This window comes from Macaca thibetana, chromosome 11, assembly GCF_024542745.1.
Source record: "Macaca thibetana thibetana isolate TM-01 chromosome 11, ASM2454274v1, whole genome shotgun sequence".
Taxonomy (NCBI): domain Eukaryota; kingdom Metazoa; phylum Chordata; class Mammalia; order Primates; family Cercopithecidae; genus Macaca; species Macaca thibetana.
Window position 1 is genome coordinate 54,084,452 of NC_065588.1, and position 25,141 is coordinate 54,109,592.

The 25,141-nt window shown below is 44.8% G+C and overlaps 2 protein-coding genes across 3 annotated transcripts in view; one reads left to right on the plus strand and one right to left on the minus strand.

Moving 5' to 3' along the window:
• On the plus strand, window positions 1-24,346 carry EEF1AKMT3 (EEF1A lysine methyltransferase 3). 2 transcript variants are annotated; one of them, XM_050747313.1, is made up of 8 exons: window positions 1-496; window positions 612-689; window positions 10,761-10,832; window positions 11,070-11,243; window positions 14,366-14,494; window positions 15,237-15,359; window positions 20,528-20,615; window positions 22,958-24,346. In XM_050747313.1, the coding sequence occupies exons 1-8, from the start codon at window positions 92-94 to the stop codon at window positions 23,362-23,364; spliced, it is 1,476 nt and encodes a 491-aa protein (XP_050603270.1). In that variant the 5' UTR covers window positions 1-91; the 3' UTR covers window positions 23,365-24,346. The 2 variants fall into 2 exon arrangements, with proteins under 2 accessions (XP_050603270.1, XP_050603271.1); XM_050747314.1 differs by lacking the exons at window positions 10,761-10,832; window positions 11,070-11,243; window positions 14,366-14,494; ... (1 more) ...; window positions 20,528-20,615; window positions 22,958-24,346 and adding an exon at window positions 7,913-10,191 and having other exon boundaries at window positions 92-496; window positions 612-723.
• The window catches only part of AVIL (advillin), a 23,987-nt gene continuing 23,039 nt past the window's right edge, over window positions 24,194-25,141 (minus strand). The window contains exon 19 of the mRNA XM_050747269.1: window positions 24,194-24,753. Coding sequence (XP_050603226.1) covers window positions 24,640-24,753 — 114 coding nt within the window. The 3' untranslated portion in view covers window positions 24,194-24,639. The remainder of the gene's footprint in view (window positions 24,754-25,141) is intronic.

Here is a 25,141-nt window from a genome sequence, read left to right on the forward strand (position 1 = left end):
GGTCTAGACACCTCACCTCCTACAGTAGCATCAGTCCTCGCTCCTCCCCCCTCACTCCCGGTCTCCGACCAGTCCGCCGGGTCTGACTCGTATGGTCCCGTGTGGGTTTTGTCGCGTGTGCGCTCGGGGCCGGGGCGGGAGGGGCAGCTCCTCATTCCAACTCCAGGAAGTCGAACTGGAGGAAGGAGGGCAAACACAGGGAGGCGGGGCTCGTGCCACAGGGACACCAAGACGGCTCGTGGCCCCCAACCTCTACCCTGCTCCGGAGCCGGGATCTGAGCGCTGGCCGTGGTGCCCGGGCACTCCCTTGGGGGGCCGGATGGCGGACCCCGGCCCAGATCCCGAATCTGAGTCGGAATCGGTGTTCCCACGGGAGGTCGGGCTCTTTGCGGACTCTTACTCGGAGAAGAGCCAGTTCTGTTTCTGTGGGCATGTGCTGACTATCACTCAGAACTTTGGGTCCCGCCTCGGGGTGGCGGCGCGCGTGTGGGACGCGGTGAGGAGTGGGCTGCGCCGGGTGAGGGTCCGTGGGAGGTCCAGATCCCGGACTCTGCCTCTCCCATATGGAGCCATCCTCACGACTGTCTTTTTCTTTCTCTTTTCTCCCGTAGGCCCTGAGCCTGTGCAATTATTTCGAGAGTAAAAATGTGGATTTCCGAGGCAAGAAGGTGATCGAACTGGGTGCGGGGACAGGCATCGTGGGGATCTTGGCAGCGCTGCAGGGTGCGTGAGCTGGCTTTGTGGCGGGAAAGAGTGGGGACCCAGGGGCGCGGAGAAATGGTCACTTCGTGGATCACTGGGGGAGAGGGGAGTACTTTGGGCCCAGTCCAACCCCTTCTTTTTAACAAACTTTTTTTTATTTGTTTTTGTTTTGGCGCCTACTTCTGTATGCCAGACAGCGGGAATTGCCTGTCAAAGCACCTAGGGTGGGTGATTGGGGAGGGCAGGAAATAAAACTCAGGCAGGCCTATAAGAAGGAGTTGTTTCTATAGTGTGGCTCTTTTTTTTTTGTTTGTTTTTATTTTTTTGAGACGGAGTCTCACTCTGTCGCCCAGGCTGGACTGCAGTGGCGCTATCCCCACTCGCTGCAACCGCCGCCTCCCGGGTTCAAGCAATTCTCATGCCTCAGCCTCCCAAGTAGTTGGGATTACAGGCTTGTGCTACCACACCCGGCTAATTTTTGTATATTTAGTAGAAGACAGAGTTTCACCATGTTGGCCAGGCTGGTCTCGAACTCCTGACCTCAGGTGATCCAACTGCCTTGAGAAGCACCTGGGATTACAGACGTGAACCACGACACCCAGCCTTGTGTTGCTCTTTGTGATTTTATGGAGAATGCTATCACTTAAAAGCGCCTTGGTTTTGAAGATGGTTTTCTGTCAAGATGCACATATGGGGGTACTCTGTAGGGAGACTTGTGGACATTAAACTTCGTGAGTGCTTTATAACTTTATTATGAATATGTTTCAGATTCCTTAGTTTTTTATTGCTAAGAGAAACAAGCTTATGAGTTTCCAAGGGTTAGGATGTGTTTTGTAGGAAGTGGGGGTAGAATTAGACACTGCAGACTTGGAAAAGGAAAAGGTAAGGAAAAATTTGCTTCTCTTTTGTCAAGAACCAAAAACTACAGAGGAAACAGTTTCACAAATTATAATCTAATCGGCAGACAAAACCTCAAACTGAAAGCACTCATTTAAAAATTCTTACAATGTCATCTCTCTAGGAATGTAAATTAACATGTATTTGTTCATAGGGACAGAACTAGGTCATATTAAGGGAAGTCTAGCTGGGCGCAGTGGCTCATGCCTATAATCCCAGCACTTTGGGAGGCCAAGGTGGGTGGATCACCTGAGGTCAGGAGTTTGAGACCAGCCTGACCAACATGGTGAAACCCCGTCTCTACTAAAAACACAAAATTAGCCGGGTGTGATGGCATATGCCTGTAATCCCAGCTACTTGGGCGGCTGAGGCAGGAGAATCGCTTGAACCCGGGAGGTGGAGGTTGCAGTGAGCTGAGATTGCACATTGTACTCTAGCCTGGGCAACAAGAGCGAAACTCTGTCTCAAAAATAAAAAAAAGGAAATCTTTCCAGAGGCAGGCATTCATTCTTCTATTAATTCAACCAAAATGTATTTCAAGTCCCCTATGTACCAAGAATCATGCTAGGTATTGGGGATTCAACAATGAGTAAGATAGATTTTCTCTCCCCAAGGAGCTTATGGTCTAGTGAGGGAGACAGAGGACGATGTCATATAACAAGAACTCTGGTGAGGTATGCGTGGAGCCTGTGGACATGCTCTGTCCATGTCTACCATGACTCCCTGGGAATCCATCAAGGAAAGCTCTGTCAGGTGAGGAGGAGGTGAACAGTGTGAACACAGCAGGCTCAGAAACAGTGGAGGGTGCCAACAGCAGTTTTTGCATGAAGCATGGGTGGATGCAGGCAGCTACGCTAAAAAGGGGAGAAAAGGCATGCGGTATGGATGGGAACACCTAGCTTCACTTGCTCCCAGACTGGCTTCTCCTTCTTTGCCTCCTATTTAGCTGTCAAATCAGAAGGCTGGATGTCATCTTGTCCCTCACTTTCTCTCCTCACATTCCAGCAATCATCCAGTCCTATGAGTTAAATGTTCTCTTTCTCTCTTTTTTTTTTTCTTTTTGAGGCGGAGTCTCATTCTGCCACCCAAGCTGCAATGCAGTGGCATGATCTCGGCTCACCACAACATCCGCCTCCTGGTTCAAGCGATTCTCCTGCCTCAGCCTCCCGAGTAGCTGGGATTATAGTCATGTGCCACCATGCCTCACTAATTTTTGTATTTTTAGTAGAGATGGAGTTTCGCCATGTTGGCCAGGCTGGTCATGAACTCCTGGCCTCAAGTGATCTGGCCACCTCAGCATCCCAAAGTGTTGGGATTACAGGTGTGAGCCACTGCACTGAGCCAAGTTATATGCTTTTAATACTTCCCCAGTTGTCTGCTCCTCTTTTCATCATCTCTAGTTCAGGCCACTGGCATCTCTTGCCTGAATTTTCACAAGACTCTTCAAGCTTCTTCTGGGAAAGTGTGACATACCCAACTAGATCTTGTGACCTTCCCCCACCAAACCCATTTCTCCCTCAGACTTCCCTATGTCAGTGAATCAAACCACCATGCGCCCAGTGGGAAACCTAGAAATCACGTTTGACACAACCCTCTTTTTCACCTACGTGTCCATTTTTCAATTTATCTCCTAAAAATCTCTTAAATCTTCTCATGTTTTTCCATCTCCACTGACAGCTCCCCAGTCCAAACCACCACGATCACTTGCCTGGACTACTACAACAGCCACACTGGTCTTCCTGCTTTGACTCCTTGTCCTCACCTAGACCTCTGCTCTTCCACCCAGTGGTCAGAGTGATATTTTCAAAATAAAACTGTAATCGTGTATTCCCGCCCCAAACTTTCAGTGGCTTCATGTTGCTTTCAGGATAGAACCAACACCTATGGCATGGCCTCCAAGGTACTGCCTCCTTCTTTCTGTGCCTCTTTCTCTCTTGTTTTTCTTGGGCTGCCTGTTGCCCGTCCATCAGTTCCTCAAACCTACTCTGATGTTCCCTTCCTTGGGGACTTCACCCAGGCTTACTTTTTTTTTTTTTTTTTTTTTTTTTTTTTTTTTTGAGACGGAGTCTCGCTCTGTTGCCCAGGCTGGAGTGCAGTGGCGCGATCTCGGCTCACTGCAAGCTCCGCCTCCCGGGTTCATGCCATTCTCCTGCCTCAGCCTCCTGAGTAGCTGGGACTACAGGCGTCCGCCACCGCGCCCGGCTAATTTTTTGTATTTTTAGTAGAGACGGGGTTTCACCGTGGTCTCGATCTCCTGACCTTGTGATCCTCCCGCCTCGGCCTCCCAAAGTGCTGGGATTTCAGGCGTGAGCCACCGCGCCCGGCCAGGCTTACTTTCTGTCTGAAACTTTTCACCATTTGCTTAATGCATATGCATCCCTCCTTCCTCAGCTCAAACATCACTTCGAAGGGAAGGCATCCTTGGCACTCCCACTCCTAGGCTAATTCAGACCCTCATAGTACATACACAACTATGCTAACTGGGCTAATTTTAACTTTGTTACCATTGACCTTAGTTGGGTCCTAAGTGCTTCCCAGCTAGCCTGGTACATTCTCTTGTTCACTTTTTCTGCCACTCTCCTGAACAACTGTTTCTTACCTTCTTATTCTTCAAACCTCCAAATGCCTCCTCTGCCATCTTCACCCACACCTGATGACTTTGCTTCCTATCCTTTTATTTTATTTTATTTTTTGAGATGGAGTCTCACTCTGTTGCCCAGGCTAGAGTGCAGTAGTGCAGTCTTGGTTCACTGCAACCTCTGCCTCCCAGGTTCAAGCTCTTCTCCTGTCTGAGCCTCCCAAGTAGCTGGGATTACAGGCACGCACCACCACGCCTGGCTAATTTTTGTATTTTTAGTAGAGATGGGGTTTCACCATGTTGGCCAGGCTGGTCACGAACTCCTAACCTCAGGTGATCCACCTGCCTTGGCCTCCCAAAGTGCTGGGATTACAAATGTGAGCCACTGTGCCTGGGTGTTTCCTATCTCTAATGATTGCTTCTGTTTTCTCTGAAAATGTCCACATATCCCTATCACAGCATCTACTTATGTAACTGCATCTGCATCTGTGTGCAGTGCCTTCTCTCCTGTTACCATGGATGAACATACTATGCTAGCTAAGGTCAAGACCCCCACTTGTCACAAGACCCCAAACCTTTCTGCCTACTCAAAGACGTTGTTCCAGTAACACCCACTCCCATTTCTCCTGCATTCTCAGTTTTTCCTTTTCTTTGGATCATTCCATATGTAGCAATATATGGAATACAAAATGCATATAAATATGACATGATTTCTCCTATTTCAGAAAAAAACTCTTGATCCTACATCTCTCTCCAGCTATCACTCCATTTCTATGCTCCGTTTTAAAAAAAACTCCTCAAAAAAGTTAATATTTAGTGTCTAGTTCCTCTCCTCCTATTCTTTCCTTAAACCATTACGATCAGATTTTCACTCCACTGTGCCCCCTTCAATCCAGTTGTTCTAGTTAAAGTCATGAGCTTCATTTCTAACTCCAGGTTGTTAAACGCAGGAGTCAGTTATCAGCCTACCTTTGTTGACCTTGTATTTGATGCTAACACTCCCTCCTCCTTGGAACAATTCCTTTGGTTTCCAGGGGACCACACTTCTGGTTTCTGCTTACCTGGCAGGCACTCCCTTTCCATGCTCTCTTGTTGGTTCTTTTTCATCTTCACAACTGAAAATGTGAGTGCCCCAGGGCTCAGGGGCAGTCGTTTGATCCTTCCTTTTCTTGTTTACCTCACTCCTGAGCAGCCCATCACCTCATGCCTTTAAATGTCCTGTTGAAGCCGGGCACGATGGCTCATGCCTGTAATCCCAGCACTTTGGGAGGCTGAGGTGGGTGGATCACCTGAGGTCAGGAGTTCGAGACTAGCCTGACCAACATGGTGAAACCCCATCTCTACTAAAAATACAAAATTAACTGGGCGTGGTGGCAAGCACCTGTAATCCCAGCTACTTGCGTGACTGAGGTCGGAGAATCGCTTAAACCTGGGAGGCGGAGGTGGCAGTGAGCCAAGATCGTTCCACTGCACTCCAGCCTGGGCAACAAGAGTGAGACTCCGTCTCAGGGAAAAAAAGAAAAAAAATGCCCTGTTGGTGATCATGACTCTAAGACTATCCCATTTCTATCTCCAGACTTGCTTGCATAACCTAGTGCCTACTCAGTATCTTCATGTGGTTGTCTGATGTGATATAGATGTCTATGTCAAACTTAATGTGCTCAGAAAATGAACTCATGATCTTCCTGTCCAAATTGCTCCTCCTGCAACCTTCCTCATCTAAATGAGTGGCAATTTGGTCTTCTAGTTGGTCAGGCCAAACACCCAGAAACCATCCTGAGCCTTTTTTTTTTTGAAACAGGGTCTCGCTCTGTTGCCCAGGCTGGAGTGAAAGTGGTGCAATCATGGCTCACTAAAGCCCTGACATTTCAACCTCCCAAGGCTCAAGCGATCCTCCCACCTCAGCCTCCCAAGTAGCAGGGACTATAGGCGCGTACCACCACACCCAGCTAATTTTTGTATTTTTTGTAGAGACGAGGTTTTGCCCTGTTGCCCAGGCTGGTCTCAAACTCCTGGACTCAAGCAATCATCCCATATTGGCCTCCCAAAGTGTAATCCAAAGGGATTACAGGTGTGAGCCACCGTGCCTGGCCCATCCCAAGCTTTTCTCTCTCTCTGATATTTCATATCCAATCTGTTGGCAAATCCTGTTGACTCTACCTTCAAAATATACTCAGGATCTGACCATTTCTTAGCCATTGCTGCTGCCCTGGTTTAAACCATCATCATCTCTTACCTGGGTCGTTGCCGTCACCTCCTAACTGGTCTCCTAGCTTCTGACCTTGCCCTCCGGTACTCTTCTCATCACAGCAGCCAGTGTGCTCCTCCTAAAGCATGCCAGCCAGCACGTGCCATTCTTTTTTTTTTTTTTTTTTGAGATGGAGTCTCGCTGTTATCGCCCAGGCTGGAGTGCAATGGCGTGATCCCTGCTCACTGCAACCTCTGCCTCCCGGCTTCAAGCGATTCTCCTGCCCCAGCCTCCCGAGTAGCTGGGATTACAGGCGCCCGCCACCACACCTGGCTAATTTTTTGTATTTTCAGTAGAGACGAGGTTTCACCATTTTGGTCAGGCTGGTCTGACCACTCAATTTAAAATTACATTCAGGTTGCTAAGACTTGTCCTCTATGCCCTGAGGTCTCTGGACCTTCCAGGTAGGAGCTGAGAACGCTTGGTTGGTCCACTCTAACTTGCATTTCTCCCCATCCCTCAAGCAATTCTTATCCCCTTGCCCTGCCTGGGGCTTCACCATGGCATATATGATCATCTGATGTACAGTGTATTTTATTTTATTTATTTTGGTGGTTGTTATCTGTTTCTTGCCACTGGACCATAAGCTCTGTGAGGGGGTATTCTTACCTTCTTGGTTCATCATTATGTTCTCAGCACTTGGCATATAGGCACATAATAAATATGAATAAATGAATGAATGAATGGATGGATTCCTAGTACTTCTTGCTTCTCTTTCTATCATAGTCATCATGATTATGATGCAGTACCTAGTGTGTCTCTATCTCTAGAATGAAACAAAGAAAGCTGTGTTATTGTCTTGCTCGCCTTATACACCCAGCACTTAGTAGGTGCTCCAAATTATATGTACTGCATGAATGAAGGTTTCTGAGATGCTAATCTGACCATCTTCACCCCTGTTTCTGCCCTTAAAGCCTATTGCCCTCAGTACCAAACCTGAATCTCCTTAGCATATCATAATCACTTTCCCCTTATCTCATGTCTTGACACTTTTCTCCCCCTTCCATATCCTCTAAGATCCAGCCTTTCTTGAATATGCCATGCTCTCTCACTCCCAGGCCTTTGTACTCACTGTTTTCTTCTTGGAAAGCTCCACCTGACTAACTCCCACTTGTCCTTTAGGACTCAGCTGAGGTCACATTTTCTGGGAAGTTTTCCAGACCCTTAAGGCAAGCTTGTGTCAGTGGGGGTGGGTGCATAACCCATCTCCAGCTTAGTCCTGCCCAGGCTTCTGCTGACATCTGATTGTTGTGTGTTGGCCAGAGAGGTTGAAGATTAGCTCAGAGAGAATGTTGATGTTGTAGAATGTAGGGTAATGAGAATAGCAGTGGGTGAAATGGAGGTTGAAGCAACTAAAAGGCAGAGTGGGCTCCGGGCTGTCAAGACATTGTCCTCTATGCTCTGAGGTTTCTGGACCTTCCAGGCAGGAGCCAAGAACCCTTGGTTGGTCCCTCTGACTTGCATTTTTCCTCCTTCCTCTCTCTCAGGGGGGGATGTTACCATCACTGACCTACCCCTGGCCCTAGAACAGATCCAGGGCAACGTCCAGGCCAATGTGCCAGCTGGAGGCCAGGCCCAGGTGCGTGCCTTGTCCTGGGGGATTGACCATCATGTCTTCCCTGGAGACTATGACCTGGTGCTGGGGGCTGATATCGTGTACCTGGAACCCACCTTCCCTCTGCTGCTGGGGACCCTCCAACACCTGTGCAGGCCCCATGGCACCATCTATCTGGCCTCCAAGATGAGAGAGGAGCACGGGACAGAGAGCTTCTTTCAGCACCTCCTGCCCCAGCATTTCCAACTGGAGCTGGCTCAGCGGGATGAGGATGAAAATGTCAACATCTATAGGGCCAGGCACAGGGAACCAAGACCTGCTTGACATCACCCCTGCTGTTCTTCTCAGTCTCTTGCCCTAATGAAGGAACTGGGTATCTCAAAAATCATGTTTCCAGAGCCACAAACATGAAGACCAAAAAGGATGGATTTCCCTGGCCTCTCTCACTTTCTTCCTTCCCTCTTTGTTACCCCAGATCCTCTTGGGCAGGTGCAGTGAGGGACCTGCTTACCAGGAATCCCAGAGCTCTGGCAGCACTAGTGTTAGAACACCAAGGAGGTTCCTGGCTCCTGTTCTCAGAGGAGGAGGATGGTAAGGTATCTAGGATTTTTAGGGGCTAAGGCAGGTATATGGGATATGAGAGCAGTGGTTGTAGAGAGACTGTCACTGATCACTTCCATTCCTGTTGCTGTTTATACAGAATGGACTTAAAAAAAAATTCTATGGGATTTTTTTTTCTTTTGTTTGAGACAGGGTCTCACTCTGTCACCCAGGCTGGAGTGCAGATGCATGATCACAGCTCATTACAGCCTCAACTTCTCAAGGCCCAGATGATCTTCCTGCATCAGCTCCCCAAGTAGCTGGGACTAGAAGCATGAGCCATCATACCAGCTAATTTTTGTATTTTCAGTAGAGAAGGGTTTTGCCATGTTGCCCAGGGTGGTGTCAAACTCCTGGGCTCAAGTGATCCACCTGCCTTGCCTCCCAAAGTGCTGGGGATTACAGGTATGGGCCACTGTGCTAGCCCAGGATTTTTTTTGTTTTTGTTTTTTATTTTTTTAAAAAGAATTAAGCCTTAAAAATCTGTTGTGCAAGAACTCAGCTTTTGCTCAGGAGCTGAGAAGGAAGAAGCCTCAAACCACCTGTTTCCTGCTTTTTAGAGATAGAATCTGGTGGAACCATGGCTCTAACTGAGTCAAGTCCTCCCAGCTCCGAAGCTGAGGCTGCAGAGCTGTCCTTTGGACTGTAGTTTCTTCATGCTTTCCAGAGTTAGAGCCTTGATCACAGAACATCATGCTGTGCAGAACACTGGACTCAGTACTAAGTTTTCATCTTTGATTTTTCTTTAGCTTACTCAGTCCTTCCTTCCTAATCTGTAATCCCCTGAAGCCTAACACAGTTCCTAATGTGTTTTGCCTTCACCTCTTTTCTCTTCCCACATTGGTACTTCTGGTTGGGGCTCTCTTTACTTACTGCTTAGGCACATAGTCACCTTCTTTGGACTCCCTGCCTCCATGCTTTCTCCTTCAGTCCATTCTGCAAACTCTTGGGATCTTCCAAAATTAGCTTGATTAGCTTTCACTGCCTATAGAAGCAAGAACAAGCTCCTCTGCTTGGTACTTAGTCTGTATCCATGTTATCCCAAATTTCCCTCCTATTGCATTTCCTACTCCTTTGCTACATGTATTGGACCTCTGGCCAAATTACAAAAAAAGTACTCTTTGTTCTCTAAAACCACACTAAAGTTTCCTGACTTCTTTCTCACTCTTTATGATAATCCTCTGCCTGAAAGGCTATTGCCACCTGTCAAAATCTTCATTATTCTTTGCCTCTTTCCTGAGCCCCTTGCTTGAATGTGATTTCTTTCTCCCTGAGACCCTTTAACTGTTTGTTCGTCTTATGGGACCTTAATTTGTCTTGCATTGACATTTTTGATTTTCATTTTCTCACCATTAAATTACCTTGGAGGATAGGGCTGTGATTTACTCATGTCTAGTCCCCAGAAGCCTAACACAGTTCCTGGCACACACACATATTGTGCTCATTCAATAAATATTTACTCGCTTTGTTCAATGGATTCCACCCCTGCCTTTCTAGGCGACCTTGGACAAATTTCAGAACCCATTCACCAACTACACAAGTTTGTTGTGAGTCATAAATGGATAATGAATATAAACGCGCATTGAAAATAAACATAAAATGTTACCCACATTTCTTGTGTTGTTGTTTTGTGACAACTTTATTTCTTGGTTTCTGTTATTTTACCTGGGGTGGGAGGTGGGGGGTAATTCCCATATGAAATGTGTAGTCTCAGGCTGCGCGCGGTGGCTCACGCCTGTAATCCCAGCGTGAGCTGGGATTTGGGAGGCCGAGGTGGGCGGATCACGAGGTCAGGAGATCAAGACCATCCTGGCTAACAGGGTGAAACCCCGTCTCTACTAAAAATACAGAAAGTTAGCTGGGTGTGGTGGCGGGCGCCTGTAGTGCCAGCTACTCGGGAGGCTGAGGCAGGAGAATGGCGTGAACCCGGGAGGCGGAGCTTGCAGTGAGCCCAGATCGGGCCACTAGCATTCCAGCCTGGGCGACAGAGCGAGACTCAAAAAAAAAAAAAGAACCAAAAACAAATGTGTAGTCTCAAGATATCAAGTAGAGGAGAGGACTGTGTTCCTCCGGCCAGCAGGTGGCACCATCCTCGTTTGGTGCGTTCCGCTGGAGAATTGTGGCCCTTCCGCCGCGCCGTAGGTTTGTCGCCTCACCTTTGCGCCCGCGGGAGGGAGTTTACTGCGGCTAGGGAGATGTCGCTGCTACGGTCACTGCGTGTGTTCCTGGTCGCGCGGACCGGGAGCCACTCGGTGAGAAGTCCTGGTCCTGGTACCGGCCTGCTTTCCCTGCAGCTCTTCTGTGCGCCTGTACCTTTCCCTTCCTCCCAACCCCGTTTGACTCCATCCCACCTTCCCGGACAGCATTTCCTCTGCCCAGTCCAGTCCCGGTGCACCCCCGTTTGCACACCGTCCACTCCCTGCCAGTGTACCCTCCACCCTCTGGAGTTTGCTGCTTCCTGCCTCTCATCCCTTTCTTACCCCATCCAGGCTGGGTCTCTTCTGCGTCAGTCGCCCCAGCCACGGCACACACTTCATGCTGGGCCCCGTCTGTCTGCCTCGGCCTCCAGCAAGGAGCTCCTCATGAAACTGCGGCGGAATACAGGCTACTCCTTTGTAAATTGCAAGAAAGCTCTGGAGACTTGTGGCGGGGACCTCAAACAGGTGTGTGTGTGGAGGGGTGCAGGGCGGAGTACTAGAGCTCGACCTCAGACTCTTGGAATGGTCACGCTGGGGAGCGTGAAGTTAGACCTGCTCTCCAGTGACCATAATGGCACAGCCCTAAGTGGAAATCTGGCTTAAATGACAACCTTGGCCTTCACTTTGTCTTATTTGGAAGCAATTGAGTATCCCAGAATTAACAAACCAGACTCTTATGGTGTTTCTTGTTGCCTGGAGCTGAAAGGGTTTGTGTGAGCTTTACAGTTAGATCAATCAGGAGTCACATTGTGGTGCCCCACCAGTCTGACTTTAGGCGCATATATATATATATATATATAGATCGATCAGGAGTCACATTGTGGTGCCCCACCAGTCTGACTTTAGGCGCATATATGTATATATATATATATATATATATATTTTTTTTTTTTGAGACGGAGTCTTGCCTTTGTGGCCCAGGCTGGAGTGCAGTGGCGCGATTTCGGGTCACTATAACCTCCGCCTCCTGGGTTCAAGCGATTCTCCTGCCCCAGCCTCCCTAGTAGTTGGGATTACAGGCGTGCGCCACCACACCCGGCAATTTTTTTTTTTTTTTTGTATTTTTAGTAGAGATGGGGTTTCGCCGTGTTGGTCAGGCTGGTCTCGAACTGCTGGCCGCAGGTGATCTGCCCGCCTCGGCCTCCCGGAGTGATGGGATTACAGGAGTGAGCCACTGCGCCCGGCTGACTTTAGACATCTTAATTTTTCAGAGTTGTGTAATTTTTGTCTGTGCAGCCATGCATCTCTTAACCAGGAAGACACATTCTGAGAAATGGGGTCGTTAGGAGATTTTGGCTTACGCACGTCATAGAGTATTTACACAAATCTAGATAGTGTATTGTACTACAGCCTGGGTTATATGGAATAGCCAGCTGCTCCTAGGCTGCAAACCTTTACAGAATGTTACTGGACTGAATACTGTAGGCAGTCGTAACACAGTGGTAAGTATTGTGTATCTAAACATGGAAAAAGTACAGTAAATAGGCATAAAACATAAAAAAGATACATCTCTATAGGGAACTTATGTATGGAGCTTACAGGACTGGAAGTTACTCTGGGTGAGTCAGTGAGTGGTTAGTGAATAAGAAGGCCTGCCTTAGGACACTATGGTACACTACAGTGGACATCAAAACAGTACACGTATGCTACATTAAATTTGTAAGAAATTTTTTCTTCGATAATAAGTTAACCTTAGTTTAAGGTAACATTTTTATTTTATAAACTTTTAACATGTTTTAAACTTTTGGACTCTTTTGTAATAACAGTGTAAAACATACTGTACAGCTGTGCCAAAATATTTTTCTTTATGTGCTTATTCTGTGAGCTTTTTTCTATTTTTAAAATTTTGAACTTTTTTTTGACTGGGCGTGGTGGCTCATGCCTGTAATCTCAGCACTTTGAGAGGCCAAGGCGAGCAGATCACCTGAGGTTGGGAGTTCGAGACTAGCCTGATCAACATGGAGAAACCCCGTCTCTACTAAAAAAGTATAAAATTAGCCGGGTGTGGTGGCGAGGGCCTGTAATCCCAGCTACTCGGGAGGCTGAGGCAGGAGAATTACTTGAACCTGGGAAGTGGAGGTTGTGGTGGGCCGAGATCGCGCCATTGCACTCTAGCCTGGGCAACAAGAGTGAAACTCTGTCTCAAAAAAAAAAATTCAAACTTTTTTTTTATTGAAAAATGGTTTATTTATTTATTTTTTTTTGAGACAAGTCTTACTCTCTCCCCCAGGCTAGAGTGCAGTGGCACGATCTGGGCTTACTGCAGGCTCTGCCTCCCAGGTTCACATCATTCTCCTGCCTCAGCCTCCCGAGTAGCTGGGACTACAGATGCCTGCCACCATGCCTGGCTATTATTTTGTATTTTTAGTAGAGACGGGGTTTCACCATGTTAGCCAGGATGGTCTCTATCTCCTGACCTCGTGATCTGCCCACCTCGGCCTCCCAAGGTTCTGGGATTACAGGCATGAACCACCGCGCCTGGCCAAAATTTTTTTTACCTTAAAAAATTGTTTTGTTACGGGCGCCTGTAGTCCCAGCTACTTGGGAAGCTGAGGCAGGAGAATGGCGTGAACCGGGGAGGCGGAGCTTGCAGTGAGCCGAGATCTGGCCACTGCAGTCCAGCCTGGGCGACAGAGTGAGACTCAGTCTCAAAAAAAAAAAAAAAAAAAAAAAAAATTGTTTTGTTAAAAACTGAGACACAAACACATACATTAGCCTAGGCCTACACAGGAGTGGGATCATCATTAACACTGTGTTCCACTTCCACATCTTGTCTTGCTGGAAGGTCTTCAGGGGCCGTAACGGGCATGGACCTGTTGTCTCCTATGATAACAATGTTTTTTTCTGGAATACCTCTTAAAGGACCTGCCTGAAGCTGTTTTACTGTTAAATTTTTTCAATTTTTATTTTTTTGAGACAGAGTCTCACTTTGTCACCCAGGTTGGAGTGCAGTGGCGTGTTTGATCTTGGTTCACTGCAACGTCCGCCTCCTGGGTTCAAGAGATTCAACCTCCCGAGTAGTTTATCAGTTGGAGTACACTCTAAAAAAACAATAAAGTATATATATTATAGTAAATACATAAACCAGTAACATAGTTGTTCATTGTTTCAGGTATCATGTACTGTGTATAATTGTACGTGCTATATTTTAATAGGACTGGCAGCACAGAAGTTTTCTTTACACTAGCATTGCCACAAACATGTAGGTAATATGTTGCCCTACAATGTTAGGAGGGCTACAGTGTCACTAGACAATAGGAATTTTTCAGCTCCATTATAATCTTAGGGACCATCATCGTATGTGGAGTCCGTCATTGTTCAAAATATTGTTATGTGCTGCATAACTGTATAAAGAAAATACAACTGTGTGCCCCATAGGGTTGTTGTGAAGATTAAATTCATCCAAGGCACCGGTTGTAATAATACCTGGTGCTTGGCATTTAGTGGTAGACTGCCAGTAAATGATAGATTACTTCAGTTTCTGTTAGAGAATTTAGAGAATCAGGAAACCTGAGCGTATCTTAGAATTACATTTAGTTCTAAATTCTGTGACTTTGTTGTCTGCTCTTTTTCTTCTCAATTTATAGGCAGAGATCTGGCTCCACAAGCAGGCCCAGAAAGAGGGCTGGAGCAAAGCTGCCAAGCTCCAAGGGAGAAAGACCAAAGAAGGCCTGATTGGGCTGTTGCAGGAAGGAAACACAACTGTATTAGTAGAGGTGAGTTGTTGGAAATTCCAGATACCAAGAATAGCTGTCCCTTGGGTATAAAGCTTGTAGTAGGCCCTTTATCTTCTTGAGGAAGAGATCCGTTTAAGAACCATAAAGGGTAGTTGAAGTTAAACTCATGAAACCTTGGGTATTAGTTATGAATTCATTTAAGTATAGAAATGTACTGGTGTGTTGATGAGAAATGGCCTAGCAGTCTAGAATATTACTCCTGAATGTGAGTCTGGTGCAGCCTTACCCCTTGTCACTGATTGTTTCCTGGAACAGTTAGATTACAAAGTTAATTATATTAATTGTTGTTGAATAGAGTGTAGCTATTTTAGAGGAGGTTTGGGGGCCATAATTGGTGAAGAATCAGGTGTGGATTAGTTTAGAATGAGAGGTGGGAATAAACAAGATAATAGCATAAGTGGTTTGGAGTTGGGATGGCTGGAGAATGAGGTGATGATGGTGTGCAGACACAGGTAAGTGGTGAACTTGTGGTGAGTCCTTCAGGACATTATTGAACCATCTTCCGAATATACAGGCTATTGCTAACTCACTGGCCCAACGTGAATCACTTCATTCTGTTTCGGGCTAGGAGAGGAACTGTAGCTTTAAAATTTTGGAGTCATTTTTTTTTTCTGTTGAGTCTGTAGCTTGTTCTGTCAGTATCTTGATTTACTCTCCAGCCTTAAGGCACTTTTGGAAATTATTAAACAGCTTATACAGCTATATCAATTTGTTCCCACAGGTAAACTGTGAGACAGATTTTGTTTCTAGAAATTTAAAATTTCAACAGTTGGTCCAGCAAGTTGCCCTGGGAACCATGATGTATTGTCAGAGCCTAAAGGATCAACTCTCTACATACAGTAAAGTAAGTTTGGGGTTTGTCTTCAGTGTGCTGAATTTGCTCTCCTCATTGGGTCTTTGCTGTTCCTGTTTTAGACACTCTCATGTCTCTTTCCCTTACTTCACATCTCTGCTTAAATGCTATCTCTTTGCATAGGATTACCCTTCCCCCATTACTATATCCCCATGTCGTGCTTCATTTAACATTTTTTATTATGGTGTTTATATATTATATTTTAATTTAGCTGTATGTTGTCTGTCTTCCCCAATAGAATGTAAACTTTATGAGGCAGGGAATTTGTCTTTTCACTGTTGTATCTCTGGTGAAAGAGAATTGGGCCCACTACTTAGTTGAAGTTCAATAAATCTTTGTCAGATGAATGAATGAATGAATGCATGCATGCCAGTGAAATGGAGTTAGCCAGATCAAGTGAAGCCATTTTAGACTTTGTGTTCAGAAATTTGGAATGATCTTAGGAAAGGATTTCTAAATAAAGAGATTGGAGCCGGATGTGGTGGCTCAGGCCTGTAATCCCAGCACTTTAGGAGGCTGAGGCAGGCGGATCACCTGAGGTGGGGAGTTCAAGACCAGCCTGACCAACATGGAGAAACCTGTCTCTACTAAAAACACAAAATTAGCTGAGCGTGGTGGCGCATGCCTGTAATCCCAGCTACTCGGGCAGTTGAAGCAGGAGAATCGCTTGAACCCGGGAGGTGGAGGTTTCAGTGAGCCGTTGTACTTCATCCTGGGCAACAAGAGCAAAACTCTGTCTCAGAAAAAAAAAAAAAAAAAAGAGAGATTGGAAAAGACACAGTTTAGGAAAATAAGCATATTCTTATCCATAGAGGGATCAAGGAAAGGAATTATGTCATTCTGCCTTTGACTCAGCTTTATTGCCAAAGCAAAAATGAACCAACCACTCACAGTAATTTTTTTGAATTTACTACTAACTTTTTTATCTTCTTTATCCTTCTCTTGAGATGTCTTGGTAAATGTTAATTATTACTGGCATTACATAGTCATATTATATGGAAAACAATGTTGAGATTATTTTTTTAATTGTATTGAGTAGATAAGTCACTTGAACCAGAAATTTTAGCTCTGATTTTATCAGTAAACACCAGTGTACTCTTTTTTTTGTTTGTTTTCGTTTTTGTTTTTTGAGATGAAGTCTTGCTCTGTTGCTCAGGCTGCAGTGCAGTGGCTCAATCTTGGCTTACTGCAACCTCCACCTCCTGGGTTCAAGCAATTCTCCTGCCTCAGACTCCCGAGTAGCTGGGACTACAGGCATGTGCCACCACACACGCCTAGTATTTGTATATTTTATAGAGACAGAGTTTCACCATGTTGGCCAGGCTGGTCTTGAACTCCTAACTTCAAGTGATCTTCCTGCCTCTGCCTCCCAAAGTGCTGTGATTACGGGCGTGAGCCACCATGCCTGGCCTCAGTGTACTCTATCCAGATTCACCGTTTGTTAACATTTTACTGTGTTTGCTTTATCACTTCTTTTTTTCTTTTAAATAGAGACAGATCCGGCTTTCTTGCCCAGCCTGGAGTGCAGTGGCACAATCATTGTTCACTGATGCCTCAAATTCCTGGGCTCAAGTGGTCTTCCCACCTCAGACTCCTGAGTAGCTGGGACTATGTGTGCACATCACCATGCTAGGCTCTTTTTTAAGTTTTTTGTAGAGACAGTCTTGCCATATTGCCCAGGCTGGTCTCAAACCTCTGGGCTCAAGAAATCCACCTGCTTTGGCCTCCCAAAGTGTTGGGATTACAGGCTTGAGTCACTACAGCTGGCCCTGTCACTTTTTATGTACGTGTTATCATCGCTTTTTTTTTTTTTTTTCTTTGAGATGGAGTCTCTCTGTCACCCAGGCTGGAGTGCAATGGTGCCATCTCACTCACTGCAGCCTCTCCCTCCCGGTTCAAGGGACTCTTCCACTTCAGCCTTCCGAGTAGCTGGGATTACAGGTGCCTGCCACCACACCCGGCTAATTTTTTTGTATTTTTAGTAGAGACGGGGGTTTCACCATGTTGGCCAGGCTGGTCTTGAACTCCTGACCTCAGGTGATCCGCCCACCTGGGCCTCCCAAAGTGCTAGGTTTACAGGCGTGAGCCACCGCGCCCAGCCCTTTTTTTTGTTTATTCTTATCTTTTGGGTTTATGTCATACTTTCCTTTCCTCAAGTGTGGAATGGACCACTTCTTCAAGGAGTCCTAGTCCTTTTTAGCTGGGGAATGGTTTTTAGAAACCAAGATTTGAGTATTAGGTGTGCTGATTTCTTTGTTTTTTTTTGAGACAGAGTGTCTTTCTGTAGCCCAGGCTGGTGTGCAGTGGCGCGATCTTGGCTCACTGCTACCTCTGCCTCCCGGGTCCCGGTTCAAGCAATTCTGCCTCAGCCTCCCAAGTAGCTGGGATTACAGGCACATGCCACCATACCCATCTAATTTTTGTATTTTCAGTAGAGATGGGGTTTCACCATGTTGGCCAGGCTGGTCTTGAACTCCTGACCTCGTGATCCACCCACCTCAGCCTCCCAAAGTGCTGGGATTACAGGCATGAGCCACTTCGCCCAGCCAAGTGTGCTGATTTCTACTGAGATGTCATTTGTTCTTTCAGCAGACAGTGCAGGTGTATGTGCTGTGTGTATGTGGTTCCTTTTTCATAGCAACTTCAATATGTTTACTGTTTTTACCTATGTACTCATATGTACTCAGTGTTACAACATATATACAAAATTGTTTCAGAATTGCTACCCCTGACCACTGCAAATAACAAAACTACTAAGGAGTTCAAGATTTATTTGTAGTTCGTTTTGTCTTTACATTGAAGTTAGGTGGTCACGTGACTCTGTTAAATTTGGATTTTTTTTTTTTTCCTTCTGTGAGGTTATGTTACTCGTTTGAAATATAGTTTTATATTTCTTAGTAGTCAACATTTATTTTCACCCCAAATATGTGATTTAATTTTATTTTTTAAATGTGTGGGGTTTTTTTGTTTGTTTGTTTGTTTTGGCTGGGTGCCGTGGCTCATGCCTGTAATCCCAGCACTTTGGGGTTTGTTTGTTTATTTTTAAAATATTTTTTATAGTTATAGCGATGAGGTTTCACCATGTTGGCCAGGTTGGTCTCAAACTCCTGGCTTCAAGTGATCTGCCTGACTTGGCCTCCCCAGAGTGCTGGGATTATGGGCATGAGCCACGGTACTGGGCCAGGTTTTTTTTTTTTTTTTTTAAGATGGAGTTTCACGCTCATTAGCCAGCCTGGAGTGCAGTGGTTTGATCTCAGCTTACCACAGCCACCACCTCCTGGGTTCAAGTGATTCTCCTGCCTCAGCCTCCTGAGTAGCTGAGATTACAGGCACCCCCCACCACACCTGGCTAATTTTTGTATTTTTAGTAGAGATGGGGTTTCACCATGTTGGCCAGGCTGGTCTCGAACTCCTAACCTTAGGTGATCCACCCACCTCAGCCTCCCAAAGTGCTGAGATTACAGGCGTGGGCCACCGTGCCTGACTGGCCAGATTTAGTTTTATTTTTGAATATATAAAATACATTAACAAAGTCCTCAAAAGTTGAAACTGTCAAAAAAAAAAAAAAAAGCTATACTCGGAGAGGTGTTACTGCTTCTGTCCCTTCTACCCTGTTCCCATCCATCTGTTTACTTAGATAACCAGTGTCATTGGATTGTGGTTATCCATTTTCAGTATTTCTTTTTGCAAAAATAAGCATATTAATACAAATAGTTCTTTGTTGCACAGATAGTAGTATAATACGCATATACACTTATAATTTGCTTTTTTCACTTAATAATATATCCTGGAAATACTCCATAACAATTCATGAAGGTGATCCTTTTTATTTTTTCCAACTACATAGTATTCTGTTGTATGGATGTGCTATAGTTTAATCTCCTATGTTTGGGCATTTAGGCTGTTTTTACAATTTTATGATTAGAAATAATTGTTCAATGAATAAACTTGTGCAGTATTATTGTAAGTATATCATCAAGGTGAATTCCTAGAAATAGGATTTCAGGGTCAAAGGATAAATACATATGTAGTTTTATTAGATACTACAATTTCACATCATTGGATTTATACCATTTTGCATTCCCATCAACAATGTGCAAGTCTAGCTCTAACATTTTATGATTTTATGAAAATATTGTTCTTGTCCAGGTGCGGTGGCTCACGTCTGTAATCCTAGCACTTTGGAAGGCTGAAGCAGGTGGATCACTTGAGGTCAGGAGTTCAAGACCAGCCTGGCCACCATGGTGAAACCCTGTCTCCACTAAAAAATATATAAAAATTTGCCAGGCATAGTGACGCATGCCTGTAAGTCCCATCTACTCGGGAGGCTGAGGCAGGAGGATGGCTTGAATCTGGGAGGCGGAGGTTGCAGTAAGCTGAAATCATGCCACTGCACTCCAGCCTGGGCGGCAGAGCGAGACTCCATCTCAAAAAAAAGAAAATACTGTTCTTGGCTGGGTGTAGTGGCTTACGCCTGTAATCCCAGCACTTTGGGAGGCTAAAGCAGGAGGATCTCTTAAGCTAGGAGTTCGGGACCAGTCTGAGCAACACAGGGAGACCCCATCTCTATATTTAAAATAAAAAGAAAATAATTGTTCTTGATTTCTAGGAAATTACATTCTAAGAAGTTAGACTGGAGGATGAGAGTGGAATGTTATTGGGGTGGTGCAGTGATAGAATAAAATATTTATAAAGATGGAACTGTTACCAATTTTTAACATCCTTGGCTTAATGAAAATATTATCTACACTTAGTTGTCTTAAATAATTTTTATTTTTTTTTTGAGATGGAGTTTCAACTCTGTTTCCCAGGCTGGAGTGCATTGGCACAATCTCAGCTCACTGCAACCTCCGCCTCCCAGGTTCAAGCGATTCTCGTGTCTCAGGCTCCCCAGTAGCTGGGATTATAGGCGTGTGCCACCATGCCCAGCTAAGTTTTGTATTTTAGTAGAGATGGGGTTTCACCATTTTTGCTAGGCTGGTCTCAAACTGCTGAACTCAGGTGATCCACCCTCCTCGGCCTCCCAAAGTGTTGGGATTACAGGTGTGAGCCACCATACCTGGCCAATAATTTTCTTAGAAATAGACTATTTTTGCCTATTCTTTTGATAATTTGAGTAGTACAGAATCAGTTCATGTTTGTTTTCTTTGTGTACTTAGGGCTTCTTAAATTCCTCTGAGCTTTCTGGACTTCCAGCTGGGCCTGACAGAGATGGCTCACTCAAGGATCAGTTGGCTTTAGCAATTGGTGAGTATTTGTAAAGGTTCTGGAAACTGGAAATTAGGGACTGGATCTCTTGTTATCTTGTTCCTCCAAATCTAGGTCAAGAATCATGTGCCTACAAGGGTCAGATGATATGAATGTGAGAAGTGGTTTGTGTGTTAGATGTTAGGGAACATTAGGCATCTTAAAGAGCTCATACGCTGCTGGAGGAAGTGTCATTACCAAGCTCTAACTAATTGTTATATCTAGGGAAATGGAGTCCCGGGGTCATCAGAATTTCTAAATTCCTTAAAAGGATTTACATTTATGTCCAAAATCTCACAGGTTTTGGCTGTTTGCAACTAATTAAAATTATTTTCATTACTGTGCCAACAAAACAAAGCATGTCTTCAGGCAGAGATGGCCTTTTGACTTCCAGCTAAGTACTTTAGCATACACTATAGGGAAAATAGTACATTAAAGATTATTTCCTCTTCTTTATAAAAGGTTGCAGGACAATTGAGGAGCATTGTTTTTAGGAATTTGATCTTTCTTTTCAAAAAATCTGGTTGTGAATTTGTAAAGATACATTCTTTTAGAGCCTGTTGGCTATAGGAACCACATCTGGATCATTGTGGTGGGACTAGCGGGGATCTTGCTTTCTTCCTAAGTGCTTGATGTAGGGAGGGTGGTAGGGAAGGGTTGGAGCTTGCTGGGAATTTACTGCTCATCTGAAGTTTCCAGTTAAAGCATCAATTCCGTTTTTATCAGGTCATCTTGTATTATCTATGATGTTTCAATGAGTCATGGGTTAGAAACCAGGCAGACAGCTGTGTATGGGGCTTATTAAGAAATTCTGGAAGAGCTGGGTGTTTCAACCTTGTCGGTTTCTGGGAATTAACTATTGGGTATATGCTTTGAGCTATTTTAAAATTCGTTTTGGTTTCTGTATTCTCCTTTTCCGTGACTTTTAGATATTACTGTGGCTTATCCAGGCATACTTTCTGTTTATGGTTCTCATAAATAACTCTGACAATATTATTTTTTCTATTTTTGATGAGGACTTTCTCCTGATACAAGGGATGATCAGGACTTGTCTGTGTCAGTTATGGAGCATTCAGGATGGTGGGAAAAAGTACCTAATTGCTTTGGAGTCAGATCTGAGTTTTAATTTTAACTTTGCCTTGTGTTACTGGGTGGGTTACCTAAGTTCTCTAAGCCTAAGCTTATTGTAATAATAGCTAGCTTTTGAGTGCTCACTCTGTGCCAGATACTATAGTTAATGCTCTCTCTCTCTCTTTCTATATATATATATATTTTTTTGAGATGGAGTTTTCGCTCTTGTTGCCCAGGCTGGTGTGCAATGGCATGATCTCGCTCAATGCAACCTCTGCCGCCAGGGTTCAAGAGATTCCCCTGCCTCAGCCTCCCAAGTAGCTGGGATTACAGGCATGTGCCAGCATGCCTGGCTAATTTTTGTATTTTTAGTAGAGATGGGGTTTCTCCATGTTGGTCAGGCTGGTCTCGAACTCGCGACCTCAGGTGATCTGCCCGCCTCGGCCTCCCAAAGTGCCGGGATTACAGGTGTGGGCCACTGTGCCCAGCTGCTTTTACATATATAATTTATTTCTCCCCAAAACCCTGAAAGGTAGGTGGTCTCATCTCTATTTTAAAGGTGAGGAAACAAAGGCTTGATAAATTTAGTAAATGAGATTATGTCATTGAGTCACTTGCCCAAGGTCATATAGTCAGTAAAGAGGCAGAAGTGAGACCTGAGTCACACATACTTGTGTCACCACAACCTGTGTTTGTTTGTTTGTTTGTTTTTTGGAGAGAGAGTCTTGTTCTGTTGCCCAGGCTGGAGTGCAGTGGTACGATCTCAGCTCACTGCAACCTCTGCCTCATGGGTTCAAGTGATTCTCCTGCCTCAGCCTCCTGATTAGCTAGGATTACAGGTGCACACCACCATGGCCAGCTGAGTTTTGTATTTTTAGTAGAGACGGGGTTTCATCCACGTTGGCCAGGCTGGTTTTGAACTCCTGACCTTTGGTGATCCACCCACCTCAGCCTCCCAAAGTGCTGGGATTACAGACATGAGCCACCACACCCAGCCTCACAACCTGTTTTTAAGTACCAGCGTGCCTGGTACATAGTTGATGCTTCATAAAGGTATTCTTCACTTCCCCCACTCCCACTGCCCCGCCCCATGCCCCTTTTCCTCTTTATACAAAAACTGAAAATGATGTCTCTTCATCTTACTGCGTATCCTGTGTAAATGCAAAGGGACTGTCTTCCAAACTGGGCCTCTTCTGTTCTTATTTTGGTACCATCACAGACATCACAATTTGTTGGTGTGTTTGGTTTTTCGTTTTTGCTTTTTTTAATAGGAAAACTGGGAGAAAACATGACTCTTAAACGAGCTGCATGGGTGAAGGTGCCATCTGGGTTCTACGTTGGCTCTTATGTCCACGGAGCAATGCAGAGTCCCTCACTTCACAACCTGGTGCTGGGGAAGTATGGGGCCCTGGTCATCTGTGAGACGTCTGAACAGAAAACAAACCTTGAAGACATTGGCCGCCGCCTTGGGCAGCATGTGGTGGGCATGGCCCCCCTCTCTGTTGGCTCCCTGGATGATGAGCCTGGGGGGGAGGCAGAGACTAAGATGTTGTCCCAGCCATACTTGCTGGATCCCTCCATTACCTTGGGGCAGTATGTGCAGCCTCAGGGGGTGTCGGTAGTAGACTTTGTGCGGTTTGAATGTGGAGAAGGTGAAGAGGCAGCAGAAACTGAATAGGTTCTAGAGACTTTCGGCCCAGGAGGAATATTTATTTTTAGCTCTGGACATCATTACAAAAAGGAGTATTTCCCAAGCCTCTTCAGACTGAGAATGTATTTTTCATTTGAGTTATAACGAGATTATAGACTTCATGGGTAAAATTATTAAATAGTTATATAATAAAAATAATTTTTTCCTTGTTTGCATAATACTGGGTTTAGCTTTTCTGTGCCTCTCAAAAATAACGGGCGGGCCTTATTGACGTGATTGACAGTGTCTTGGAGAACAGGCATCAACAATACTGCTGCTCCCTTCAACATAGATTTATTATGGTGTTTCTGAAATTTCTAACTTACATGTTCTGTCTTCCACCTTTTATGACATAGAATTCTTTTCTGTTTTTGCTTTGCGATACTGTGGACCATGCTTCTGCCTTGGAACCTCCCTAGTTATATTACTTCTGCCACATGGAATTCTTTGGGATTACTGATTCAAACCTAGAGTTGTCTGGAAACTATGGGTTCTCTTCTTTGTGATTGTCTGTAGCATGCTTTGAAGGTGCTCTGCAGTGGTAGGCACACTGGTTCTGGCTTCATTTAATTAAATTAATAACACATGCCTCTGTTTCTCTCTTGGATAATGTGTGGGTGGGTGAATACTGAGGTTTCCTGGCCAGCTGTAAGGCAGATTTTGACATTCTTGTGCCAGAAACAGAAATTAGAGTAGTCCGGTTATCCAGAGAGGTCACTTAACATTGCCTCTTTACTTCCCCAGTACTGAAACGTTTCTTCCAATATAACATGAAATTACCATAACAAGCAAACCCAGAATATTGAAAATAACCGCATTTGTTCATTAGAGGTATCTTTATTTGAAAAGTTAAAAATGCTTTGAAATGATTTACAGGTTAAATAGATTTTAGAAATAATGATCTTAAAATTGAAAACAAAGGTAGGTCCTGGTATAATGCTAAACAAAGTTATTAAACATTTTGAGCATTGTTTTTTGGTTCTCTTTCTTTTGATTTCTCCAGATTTATGCAGTTTTAGTGCTTTCTGCTGAGGCTTTAGCTAGAGGGCCACAAAATCCAAAAACCATGTGGTTAACATTTTAGGTATATAACAAGGAAGGAATGCAAGGATGAGAAAAAATGGAGAACAGTGATTTTCAGACTCTATTATATCTAAATTAAGTAGCTGAATGTCAGGCAGAAATTGGTGGATAAATTATTTCCTGATATTGGCACTATCTGCTCTCTTCTGTGGCCTTGCAGTAGATATAGGCCTTCTTGCTTTAGAAAAGCCCCTTTTCTTTCTTCATTTGCAGCTGTTTCCAGCCAGGCAGAGCTGCAAATTGCCCTCTTGTGATGCCAAACACAGACACAAAGTCCTGTTCAGAGAGGTAATTCTAAGAGAGGAAACAAAGTTTCTAGTTAGAAGGAAGACATGACATCAGTGCCAACAGAAGTTGGGAAAGTCAGAGCGAGAGGGAGTTCTAGGTGGATCCTTGAAGAGGGAAGTAGGATGACTTTCTCAGAAAGGCTGTTAGAGATTTAAATTATTCATTGGAGAGGTGTTCTTCAGTTCAGGGAGTCCCATTTTGGCCTGTGACAGAAGCTTACTGGATTCACTGCTCTCACAGTGCCAGCAAGCACCAGTTTCTTGCCAGAAGGCAATAAATGGATTATGTATTAAGGATGAATTACAGACATCAAATTTTGGCAGAATGAAGAACTAAATTGAGCCATGGTTTTCCTTGTTTTCCGTCTGTAACTACCATTTTTACCCAGAAATTT